The sequence below is a fragment of the Mirounga angustirostris genome, unplaced genomic scaffold, assembly GCF_029215605.1.
Source record: "Mirounga angustirostris isolate CCGP_5_RB_7025 unplaced genomic scaffold, mMirAng1.0.hap1 SCAF_2, whole genome shotgun sequence".
NCBI classification, from domain to species: Eukaryota; Metazoa; Chordata; class Mammalia; order Carnivora; family Phocidae; genus Mirounga; species Mirounga angustirostris.
In genome coordinates, this window is record NW_026991710.1 from 162,618,122 (window position 1) to 162,631,177 (window position 13,056).

The window sequence follows — 13,056 nt, forward strand, 5'->3', positions numbered from 1 at the left end:
TGGCTGTTGTCAGAAGCAGTGCGTTGGCATCATGCAGCTGATGCCTGAGCAGTCCGTGGAAGCTGAACTTGTATTTGAGCATATGCGAAACATCCCTGAGGATTCCTAGAAAGACTGGGAGGGCACAAGAAGCTGGACCTCTTACCACAGAAAGTGACAGAGAGAAGGAAAATTGTGTTTATATATAATTAGGGGTAGTTATTTTTATAATTCAGGCTAAATGGCCTATGGAAACATGGATTCAAAAATATCTACTGAGTAACTTTGTGGTGCAATGCTCTATTCTCATTGGAATAAGATTTTAAAATGTAACCTTTTATGGCGCCTTGTAGGGGGACCAACCACCCAGGTTTGCCTGGGATTCTCCATGTCCTGACAAATGCCTCAGTCCCAAGCAAACTGGTACAACTGGTCACCCTACCTGCCTCAGTGACCTTATAGTGTATTGGAAGGAATGGACAGCTAAAGAGCATAAGGCAGGATGGACTATCTGCAGCAATGGTTTGGAGGTGTGGTGAGCCAAGAGACTGAGAAGAGTGTGATTACTTTCTTTTGAGGGATGGAGAAGGGCTCTCAAGGAAGAGGGAGTATTTAAGCTGAGCCCTGACAGGCTCCACGCACGTAGAGAGGAGCAGAGAAAGTGTTTTCTTAGCTCAGGAGGCATAGCTGCAAGGAAATTATATCACTACTCTTTTCTAAGTCAATTTTCTACTCAAATATATCAGGTATGAGAAGAAAATCTATGATTTACCTTTAATTATGTCCCGTGCAAATGAGGTAATAAATACATAACAGCTCATTAGTCTCCAAATGCTACCTATGGTCTGCACTGCCAACAGGAAGAAACTGCTTAGCCAAAAGGCATTGGAAAAAAGGACTAGGTACTACCCTGAAGAGGGAAGAGAGAGTGACTGGGGCCTCCTGAAATTGGGCTTTAAAAAAATAACATTCTTCTTTTGGTTTGGTGGGTCCTCTCCCCTTCCCTTGCCCCAAGTTAATTAATATACAATTCCTGGATTCCATTTTTCGAGTAGTCTGATCAGTGTTAAAGAAATGAGCCTGATTTTTGACTCTCAACCAAGCAATCAGGACCCACTCTCCTGGATGCCCATTTCAGAAGAGCAAATGGAATCGTTTCCAACTGATCTTGGGTAGATGTTTTCACATATTCTGTGGCTCAAATGAAATAAGAAACAACTTTTTTTTTTTAAAGATTTTATTTATTTATTTGAGAGAGAGAGAATGAGAGACAGAGAGCATGAGAGGGAGGAGGGTCAGAGGGAGAAGCAGACTCCCTGCCGAGCAGGGAGCCCGATGTGGGACTCGATCCCGGGACTCCAGGATCATGACCTGAGCCGAAGGCAGTTGCTTAACCAACTGAGCCACCCAGGCGCCCCAAGAAACAACTACTATTAGGTCCCAAAATAGAAACTTTTCTCCAAATAAGGTGAATGATGTAAATTAGTGTTTCTCAAACATACGAACCCTAAAACTTTCCTAGGGGCAACACTGGTGCATGAATAGAGAAAGGGCCCATGGGAGAGGCAGAGGGGCATGAGTGGGAGGAAGGATAATACTGTAATGGAAACTACATTAGTTTTCCTTCTGAAAAACCAAGAAGATCAGGGGCCTATCTCAACAACAATGCGCAATGTGATGATGACCTGAAGCCTTTCTATTATACTCTAAATTACACCAGGTTAGTTAGCCCTACCCTCAAGGCTCATTTTGGTCTGGAGAGTCTATAGTCATTGTTTTTTAAAGATCCAGAAATCTCCAGAAACATCTTCACAGTTCTAGGCAGAAAAGGGATTAAAATATGACTAAAGAAATTTTAAGTAAAAGATGTCCCTGATACTGAAAATATCATAAATGCTTTGAGAGGGATGAGAGAAGAGTCAGAAGAAGGAAAGAAAGAACATTAAAACAAAATTAACTACCAAAGTCTGAGGAGAATCATAGCAACGTGAAAAAGGGTTCTCAGACCAGCTGGAAGTAGTCAAAATAAAAATCAAGCAAATTTGAAATGAACTGGGAAAGATTTTTAGAAATCATAAAAAAAACCATTTGCTTAAAAATCCCTTTTTTTCTGGGAGAGGCTCAGAGAAAGGATACAAAGACAATCTATAGCTTTGTTATTATGAGTTTCTTTCTGCTATCACAAACTATACCTTGAAATAACTAATGAGCTTGAGACCTATAACCCAGAAGCCAAGGGAAACTAAAGAGCCAAGAAGCAAATATGAGAATAGTTTCAAAGGCAAATCAGGTGATTAAAAAAAAGAAGAAAAGCAGGAGGAGGTGGGTTTAAGTTAATACGCTGTTGGGCAAAGGGGAAACATAAAAACAGGGCTAGATGTGAAGCAAGTTCTCCTGGATACACTCCCTCTATTTCTGGCCACAGGTAAAGGGGTCCTTAATGATGGAGTCCCCCAAACCCCAAGGGAGTCATGTGGAGCATTCATGGGAGAGGAAACAGCGCCCAGTGCCTGTGAAGATCCTCCACAGGCCAGGACTACAATGACAGCAACAGAGAACCGGGCTGCCATAGTACAAAGCCATCTCATCTCCATGAACAACAATGGCGCCACAAAGCGGCCCCCAGTAGCCAGATCAGAACGGTCCATGGTGCTCCTGCCAGCTGTATTCCTACTCACAGAGACAGTAATACTGAAGCTTTAGCTTTGTAATGTCTTGTAAATCCCAGGAATAGCTCTCATTTAATGCTTACTGCCACTTCAATAAAGGCCGTTAGGGTCTAGTACTATGAGAAAGCTTTTTGCCCCAACAAATAGCAGCCTTCTCTTCATTAACTACTGAGGGCGGAAGTAAACCAGCCTGAGTTTCCCCCTTGTCCCTTTGTCTGACAGAAAGCTCAGAGCTGGCATTTTTGACAATCTGCAACTGTTTCCCTTGGTTCCGGGTTCCAGGCACACCCACCTTCCATTCCGCATTGTTAATCAGTCTTTGTTAATGACCTTTATAAAAATGGTTTTATTAAATCGGTATTTTTTGTAAACACAAATAATTTTTAGGATTAGTTGACATGACTCAAATAATAATGAGAATAAAATGAGAATAAAAAGCTTAGTCCATATATTCCATGTACCCAGGAATCATTTTTGTCCGGAGGGCCCACCCCCGACATGGTTCTGGAACATGAAAACTTGGTCTTTGGTTCCTTGCAGATTGTACCCCATGCCTGGCTTTCACCCCAAGTATGCTGATTTCTCAGACCCAGTTCTCCCTAGGGGCCATTCTCTCTGGGGGAATTTTGGGTTCTACATCTATTTCTTCTATCCAAGAAGGCATCTTTGTTATAATTCTTAGTCATTTGGCTCTTTTCTAGGTGAATAGTTAGCAAACTGATGCTGAAGTGAAAAACAAAACAAAACCCTAAATCTATCGGTAATAACCAGTGTCAGAGCTACAAGGGGAGCCATCTGGACCAGTACTTTGATTTTACAGAAGATACTAAAGCCAGATACATAAAGCAACTTGTAAAAGATTCCTCATTCAAATGGTGTCAGAACAAAGGGTGTCTACATTTTAAAAGACATGCACTGGAAAGATAATGTTTTAAATACATTAATCTCACACTGATCATTACAAACCCTATACCAAAAATAGTGGCAAATGGCAAGTCTTACTACTAATAAATGACCAATGAACAGGATGTAAATCTTCACATGGAAGACAAGAAGACAGTGGGAGAAACAGAAGATTTGATTTTCCCCTCATGTGGCTCCTGGCTCCTGGCTCCATCTACTCCCTCCAGAAGAGCTGGGGAGGCAGTCCAGGCGGGGAGAAGGTGGCCGAGGGGAACAGCTGGTCTGGGGAGAGATGGGGCCCAAATCCCAATTCAGGATCTCCATGAAGGAAGAGCCACAGTGGAATACATGGTCTCTCCACCTCACATGGAAAGTAGAGGAGGACGTTAGGACTCTCTTCATTACACTTTGTAAACTAACCCCTGCAAAAAAGGTGGAGTGGGCAGAAGCAAAGGAAAAAAAGATGATCATAGTCAAGATCCTTCTTAAGAGCAGAAAAAGAAGGGATGGGAAATGCTGATAGTCAGATGAAACATCTTATATATACCCTCCACAACACACACACACACACAGCGCCAATCATTAAACAGAAGGCCCAAACCTTATCTTCTTTCCTCTTTTTGATTTGGTGTGTGTGTGGGGGGCGGGGGGGGTTGGGATAGCTGCTGAAGACAACAGGTGGAGATGAGAAGGAAACTCATGGGGCTGATGTTCCAGGCCTCAGCCCTTCCCTGAGGGCCCATTCTCAGAGCCAAATCATCCTCCCCTGAGGACAAAGACCCACCCACCACTAGGCAGAGTGAGCCCAGCACAGCTCATATCCAATCCATTCCAGGGCACAGAAGAGCCACGGGAATAGGGAACCTCCAACAAAGGCCGCACAAAGCCTCCATTGAGTTTTCTCTGTTCTTGGAGACTACAAATAAAGTGAATAGAACAATAAATACCCTGCCCTCAGAATATAGCCAGAAGTGGGACACAAATAGTTCTCCATCAAGACGGGGAGGTAGCAAAGGAGAACCCACCCCTACAAAGTCAGAGCAAACAGTCTGTGTGGCCCTCTGTATGCCAGGCAGAAGGAAGATGAAGGGCCACCTCACAGCAACTATGTTTCAAGAAGAGTATCAAAATTAAAGGAAGAAAAAAAAGAGAGAAACAAGAAAGCCAACAGCATTCGAAAAGTAAATGAAAAACCTAGTCTGAAAGAAAATACAATTCAAACAGAAGAAAATATCTTACACATTTCACTTTCTTAAAAAAAATGTGAATTCAATAAAGAAAGTTCAAAGAAGAAATGATAAAAACAACAGATTAAAAGGCACATTCTGTGCTGAGAAAATAAGGTGGCCGCCCAAACACACAAAAGTAATAAATTAAGCATAGCTAGGGACAGAATAGATGCATCTGAAAATCAAATTGCTCATCTCGAGGAAAGCCTTATGTGAAAGCAGCATTAAGACTAGCATTAAGAAATAGAAGCTAATACAAAATTAAAACACCGCAAAATTTTCCTGACATGAAAGAATCCACAAAACAAAAAAGAAAACTTGATTAAGTACAGGAAAATCTGAGCGAGAACAAGACACTGCGATGAGACGTATCCTGATGAAGCTATTAGGATTCAAGATTCAAGAAGGAATTCTTCAGGCACTCAGGCAAAAGTAAGTCATTCTCAGGAGAAGCGAAATAAAGTTGTCCTAACATTTGTCCGTGGGATCATCAGATGCCAGAAGAATGTCTACCAACTTCCGAAGAAAGAAACTGTGTCCTAAGAATTTTAAGCCCAACCAAGTTATCCTTAAATTAAAATGACCATAAGTAGACATTCCACTCTTAGCACATAGGACACTTCTTGAAAAAAAATCTCACCCATGAAATCTAGCCAACCAAGACCTCAGGACTGAAGCCACTGTTGTCAGAGGGCTGCTGATGGGTCCACGAAATCCACTTACACACAGGCTCTGTGGCTACAAAACAGAACACAAAGGCTGCAACCCCTGATAAGGTAAAAATAATAGACGGCCAGGGCACTGGAAGAGGGGATGTAGGAGAGGGAGGAAGTATGACTGTGCTGATTTCCTCCTCTTCAGGTGATTTTTCAGTCATTCCAGTTTAAATTGAGAATATGCAGCAAAAAATACATAATGATTCCAATCTTTTCTGTTGTGCAAAATCTTTTTTTTTTTCTTTTTTAAATTTTAGAGGGATCTCAGCAGCGCCTGGGTGGCTCAGTTGGTTAAGCGTCCAATTCTTGGCTTAGGCTCAGTTCATGATCTCAGGGTCGTGAGCTCAATACCCGCATGGGGCTCCATGAAGAGCGTGGAGCCAGCTTAAGATTCTCTCTCTCACTCTTCCTCTGCCCTTTCCCCCACTCTCTCTCTCTCTCTAAAAAAAAAAGATAATTTTAGAGGGATCTCTTCAGAGCTAATAATATCTCTTACAGCGGAGAAACATTTTATTAAAGATCAGCAATTTTTTCAGATTATACTTCAGATTTTGAATTTATACTTTGGATTCGCTTCTATAAATTGAGTCAGGCAAAAAGTAATTAATTAATTAAAAACAGAATATATAGTATATCTCACGCTGTATTAAATTATTTCTAGCTAGCAAGTTATTCTTCTATCTGCATATATTCAAAGAAAAGTACCTACAATAGAGTTAATTAATGTTAAAAATGGTTAATTTGGGAGGAGTGGATTTTTAAATAATTCATTCCTTGTGTTCTATATTATTTAAATATCTTATAATAGCTATATATCATTTTACAAACTAAAAATCCATGTTTAAATTATAACAGCCAAAAAAAATCTTTCGTTGAATTTTTAAAAAAAACACAAAACATATGGTAACTACATAAAAATTTACAAAACCGAATTCAAAAGAAGAAAACAAAAGTCACTCATAATGCCATCTTCAGTTCCAGCCAGAGTTAATATCTGCTAATGTTATGACAAAAAGGATTTCATAAAGATAACGTCAAATATTTAATAAATAGCTCCTTATATTTTTTCCCCAATACTTTGTTTGTATTAATTCTATTTAAATATTTAACTGACCAGCGTTTACTCTAGAGTTTTGGTATGCAGTAAGAATTAAATATTTTCTGCTATGTTTGATTAGTTGTCTTAAAGCCATACACTAAACAATCCATTCTCTGCTGGCTGATTTGAAATGCCACCTATACTAAGTTCTGACACAGAATTAAATACTCTCAGGTTTGAGTACCCTTTCTTATCTCATTGTTTTCAGAGACCCAACACACTCAGAAACCCCTAGAGTACAGAGCAAACTCCCCACTCGGCTTCCTCTGGGCTGGGAAGCCTTTCTTGCCGCCCACTGCCCCTTGTCTCTGTTTCTGCTGCAGCTCCGAGCTCCGTTCGCGTGGCTTCTAGGCCACGGGAATGTAGGCACCACCTCTGGAACTCACCTCCTTACCCCGACGTCTGGTCGCGTGTCTGGCACACACAGGCCTTCCAAATATCCTACCCAAGTCGTAAGCCTTCCCACCCACCTCCTCTCCTGCCTCTGTGCCACAGCGGGCATTTTATTTGTTTTTAAAACATGAACTAGAATTACATTTCATTTCACTATCTCAATTTTGGAGACTGGCAAGCTGGTCATTTTACCTGTTTCAACAATATTTCCCTTCTAGTTTTAGTCCTATCGTTAAGTATTTGCAATCCTCACGACACTACGGCAAGAGCCGGTCCTGTAAAACCAAGAGAATCCTGCTGCTCTGGGCCCGGGACCTACACAGAGAACCAAGCGGACGCTGCTTTAGCGTGACCACTACGCCGCCGCGCCCAGCACGCCCCGCGGCGGGTCCTCACGCCGGCCTGACGCCAATCTCAGGGCCCTTCATCCGGTGAACTCTAGGCAGCTTCCGGCCACAGAAATTTACCGGAAACGAGTCCTAGAACGGAAGCAATGATTTGACTTAATGCCTAGTGCCAACCACAGGTTTAGTCCTCGGGAAATTATGCTGAATCAACCAGCAGCCCTCTGACATCCCAAAGAGAAGGCAGGGGACACAGAAACACCAAAGGAAGGCTGCCAGAAGCCAAAGCTCCATAGACACTTAACTACCGGAGCCAGGGGACACGGCCAACACTCAGAGGATGGTGCCCACAGGGTCTCTACAGATTGGGAGCAGATGACAAGATCAGCCCACCCTCCTCTGCATGGTGTCACAACTGAAGGCACAACTGCTGAACCTGGAAAAGAAAGACAATGGGCATTGTGACAGCTGTCTTTAAAGATGTGAAAGGCTCTCATGTCTAAGAGGAAATGGATTTCTTCAGTCATTTCCTCAGAGGCTAGAACTAGACCCACCGGGTTGAAATCACAGGGAGGCAGACTGCAGGTCCAAATAATAGCAAGCTTCCTATCTGGAGCTGCTCAACAACAGAGCAGCCTGCCTAGTGAAGGAGGCAGTTTGTTACCTGGCACGCATGCTCATGTACACACACACACACACACACGTTGCAGAGAACGGATGTCAGGGATGCTCTGGAGGGATTCTGAACTAAGGGAGGATTAGACCAGGTGACCTCCAAAGGCCTCTTTTAAGACTATTGGATTCTGACCCTAAAATTTATTTAGATAAAGGTTAGCCTTCAAATGTAAAACTTTTAAAAAGATTGCATTCATTATCTAGAATTTTGAGAAGTATCAACCACACCCTTATACTGAGCATTACTGTGATATAATATGAATTTATAATGTGAACTTAGTGATAAAAGATTAGAAGTAAGTTTGAGGGGCACTTGGGTGGCTCACTCGGTTAAGCGTCAGACTCTTTTTTTTTTTTTTTTAAAGATTTTATTTATTTATTTGACAGAGAGAGACACAGCGAGAGAGGGAACACAAGCAGGAGGAGTGGGAGAGGGAGAAGCAGGCTTCCCGCGGAGCAGGAAGCCCCATGCGGGGCTCGATCCCAGGACCCTGGGATCATGACCTGAGCCGAAGGCAGACGCTTAACAACTGAGCCACCCAGGTGCCCCTAAGCGTCAGACTCTTGAATAGATCTCAGGGTTGTGAGACGGAGCCCCACATCGGGCTCCATGGAGCCTGCTTAAGATTCTCTCTCCCTCTCCCTCTGCCCCTCCCCCGACTCACTCTCTCTAAAAAAAATAAATAAAAATAAAAATAAGTTTGAGGGGAGCCTAGGTGGCTCAGTCAGTTAAGCGTCCACCTTCAGCTCAGGTCATGATCCCAGGGTCCTGGGATCGAGCCCCGCATTGGACTCCTTGCTCAGCGGGGAGTCTGCTTCTCTCTCTGCTGTTGCCCCTCCCCCACACTTGTGCTCACTCCCTCTCTCAAATAAACAAATAAATAAAATCTTTTAAAAATTTAAAAAATAAAAATAAATTTGATCTTCCAAGATTTATAATTAGACACATATAACCTTTATCTTTACAGTAAGCTGGCTACGTAAGTGAGCTAATTTAGGTGAACCAATATATGAATGTTAACCATGATAGCTTACAAGAGCCAACATTGCACAGTAAAGAGCTTCAAGACACATATGTAAAGACTACATTACTGCATCTGAAAATGAAACCCTACTTAGTCTTCTTGAATAGCTATAAAAGCGAGTGCTTGGAAACTTCTTGGTATAATTCTAAATTTAGTCTCTGAGGAGATGTAGGTTAGAATAAAAAATGGATTCTGATTCAATCCATCCCAGCCACTTCAGGAGCAGGACAGCCAACGAAGGCCTCCCGCAGCTGAGGGTGCACATCCTCCAGCCAAGTCCATGGGCCATGGTGGCCCTGGCCTTCGAGAGTCTGAGAGAAGCCTAACACCGTTGATGAGACAGCGTGGCCTGTGCTGTCCCCAAACCTGAGCCTAAACTCAAGCTAGACCTGGACACAGCAGGCATGAGGCCATCTCTGCAGGTCCTGATGAAAAGCCACCCCTCAGAATTTCCCCTTCTGAAGGTAAATCTGCTTGTCTGACAGTTTTCTAATTGCTTTAGGGAAAGGCAAATGCAAATGATAAACTTTACATGAAGAGAACAGTTGAACAAGAAGAGAAAGGGGCCTTTGTACTTGGCTGGAGAAAGGAGGGAGATGACGGGAAATGATATCAGCATTTTAACACATGCCACACAGAGGAAGGTAAACATGTACAAACAAACCTGAAATTCTGCATGAACTGCCGGAACTTGTCCACCCGCTTCGCCAGTGGCACGATGATGTTGATGAGCGTGTTGGCCATGTTGAGCTTTTCTTGTTTTACTTTCATGATCGGGCCAAACGGTCGAAACAAGACGAGTCGTCTGAATTCGTGCTTCTGCTCCCCTTTGAACGTGAGCTCATACAGAGTGCCTTTATCCTTTTCTGTGCGGTAGATCCCTGTCAACGGAGACACAAAGAGAGTGTTAAAAATTGACCCTGGCTGCTGAGTATATTTTTTTATAGCTGAGATCTAGCACAAAATACCTTTTAAAACATTAAATTAAGATTAAATCTCTACATGTAATAAGTATTAGAATACCCAAAATGCTCCCATATTTAAAATCCCCAAAGAAATCAAAATACCATCAATTTAAAAATCGTAGTTTTGAAGACTTCCTATAAACACAGAAAGAAATGTGTAATGTTGGATACAAAACTGTATTTGTACTATACAGAGGTATTCAAAAAAGGACAGTAAGGAAACATGCCAAAATAAGATCGGCTGTGATGTGGAGTGGGGTTGTGGGTTTTTTTTTTTTTTTTCTTTTCTGCTATTATCCACTCTTTCTGCAATATGATTAGATAAATACTATAGTTATTCTATTTATTTAATTGTAAAAGAATGTTAAAATTATCTCTTAGAAATTACACCATTTCCGATGGACTGACCATAGCGATCTATTCGGAGCACTTCAGAGTGGCCCTCTGGAAGCTTCTGGAAGCGTTAAAGTGCACAACACATAAAATACCCAGCACAGTGGCAGGCACACATCTTATTTAATTCTATATCATCCCTCCTACCTCTGAGAAGTAGCACAGCTCAGTGCTCCCGAGCCAGACTACCTGGGATATCTATTTAAGGCCCCCCCAAACTGTGCTCTACCCCACGTCACTGGTACTGAAATGCCACAGTCGCCACCCGTCAACTCTCAAGATGAGCCTGACCCGACAGAATTTTTCTATCAAGCAAACGATTCCCAATGCTTAGGTTCCACTGCCTTCCCGACATCACTGGTATTGTGGGTGTTTTTTTCTACGGTCAGAAAAAAACTCCTGTAAGAATCCAACAAATTGCCAGACAAGCTCCTTCATCTTTTACCTCTGACTTGCCATGTTTTCTGTTGCAGCTCTCATCCCTCCTCCCAATCCCCACCTTAGCTGGCATGCACCTCCCAGTCTTGGAGTAGCTTCAAAAGTACATCTCCAGGGAAGTGCCTGCCCACGGGAGTTACAGTTCTCAGGCCTCTAACACAGCCCTCCTTTTCTTCCTCACTCCCTCTGCTTTTGTGGGCAGTACAGGTCTTCTTCACAAACACGGCCGGGTTCTCTGCTCCACTCTCTGCCGTACAGGGGCTTTTCACGCTCACAGCCTGCTTTACTGCCTCTTTGATCCTTTTCAAAGATTGGATCTCCTTCAGGAGCCCCAGAGAGGAGTCTGGTCCTGCAGATTTTCAGGTAGTCTCATTTCTCACAGCTGTCCCAAGGGCCTGCCTTGAGAATCAAGCTGCGCAATCCGTTGGCAGCCAGCACAGGTGATTGAAGGACCTGGGCACACAGTGACAAGGCCTGAGTGCCCTTCTGAAGCCTCCATAGATTCGTTGGGTAACAGGGTATACTGCTCAACGGCCCTCAGAGCCACGGAAGCGAGAGAGGTTTTGCTGAGCTCACGCTGGAACAGAATTTAGAGTCCCTGCAGAGGCCATTCATGGAAGAAAGAAGAAGGTTCATGTCTGAGGAAGCTCAAAGGACTTCTTTGAAAATGTGAAGTAGTTCCCTTCAAAGTCTGTTCATTCTTTCGGGCAATCAGTACTCGCTGAGGAAACAAGCCCTCCGCCACCTCTAGCGCTCTCCGCAGCAGCTGGGGAAACCACTAACTTCCAGGGTTAAAATAAGACTGGGCGAGTGAGAAAGGGGTTGCTTTCGGTAACAGAGGCCGCACAGCTGGGAGGGGCCTGCCAGGGGTCGGTGGCTGCGCCTCCTCAAGCTCCTGGTATCTGCTGTCAGCAAGCACACCTTCTCCACACAGCAGTCCACGTGGGAAAGGCTGCTGACAGCTTAATGTGCAGATAAAAATGTACGTGGGTTGAAGAGGGTTTTTTAACGGAGTCATTTTCTTTCTCGGCACCAGGATAAGAATCATTAACTTTTAAAAATCTGAATCCACAGATTTGAAAATACAGGTAGGGAGATACACGAACCCATGTGAAGAGATGGGCATCTACTTAGAGAGAAGCCCGGGAATGTGAGAATTCTCACGACAGTGATCCTCATAGGCACGTCAGTGGAGCTGCCTCCCGACAGGCAGCAGCTGTGGCCGTGGCCCCCAGGCGTGGCACCGCTTCCTGTGGACACCAGCGCACCCAGGCCGAGCGTGCACACCACAGTTTCAGCTGCTTTCTCACTGTCTTCCACATCCCATGCCTCAAAACAGTTATTGCATCAACTTTTTAGCATATTTCCCCATACTCAAACTAATTAAATTAATTATGTCTTACAAATCTGATTTAGATCTCTTAAGTCCATTTCAAATAAGTTATTTAAAACTCTCTTGCAACCTGTGTCCACTAAAACCCACACCCAGCCATCCACCCACCACACCCGCAGGCACGCCCTCCCACACCTGCACACTGGCACTCTCGGTCTGCTTGGAACACAAAGGACGACACCTCAGTGGGTCCCCGTGCCTCCTGGAAATCTTCAGTGGTGGAAACACAAAGAGCCTGGGAGAAAGGGGGCAGGCAGAAGGATTCTGAGACAGAAATGGCCTTTCAGCCAATGAGCTGGCATGCATACCAGCAAATGCAAAGCAAACCGGCTTTGTGTAGGATAACATCATTTTTAGGCATTATGTAAATTAAAGATCAAAATAAAAACTTTGGACCTAGCTTAGATTTTGGGTTAGATACCCTAACTGCCCTCTTTCCATTGACACTAAGTTTACTTTGAGTTTGGTGTTTCTGCTTCCTGAGCAAATATCCTAGTGCTCATCTTATGCTACTCAAGGGGGCCAGGCTGTATGTAGAATGACCCACTAGGTGGGGACACCCCCAGGCATCCAAGATATAGCTCCATGGTCTACTGCAAATGTCTGTTCCTTCAGCAGGCAAGGAACTAACCAGACATAAGCCCCCTCTCTACATCCTGTCATCAACGTAGGACCTGACTACGTTGTCATGACAGATGCCGGATGTCAAGGAGGTACCACTCCTTACCCTCATGCTCTTACTTACCCTCCCTCAATATGAGTGTCCACAGGTTGTGGTCAGTGCTGCCTGCTGATCCCAGAAGTGTCTCCGCTGTCATCCCTGTCTTTCCTACCT

General features: G+C 43.6%; 1 protein-coding gene across 5 annotated transcripts in view; it reads right to left on the minus strand.

Annotated features, from left to right (window-relative positions):
- The window catches only part of CSGALNACT1 (chondroitin sulfate N-acetylgalactosaminyltransferase 1), a 343,648-nt gene that overhangs the window by 43,190 nt on the left and 287,402 nt on the right, over positions 1-13,056 (minus strand). For all 5 annotated transcript variants that reach the window (XM_045879960.3, XM_054508640.2, XM_045879958.3 and 2 more), the window contains one exon: positions 9,697-9,913. In XM_045879960.3, the coding sequence (XP_045735916.1) occupies positions 9,697-9,913 (217 nt within the window). The remainder of the gene's footprint in view (positions 1-9,696; positions 9,914-13,056) is intronic.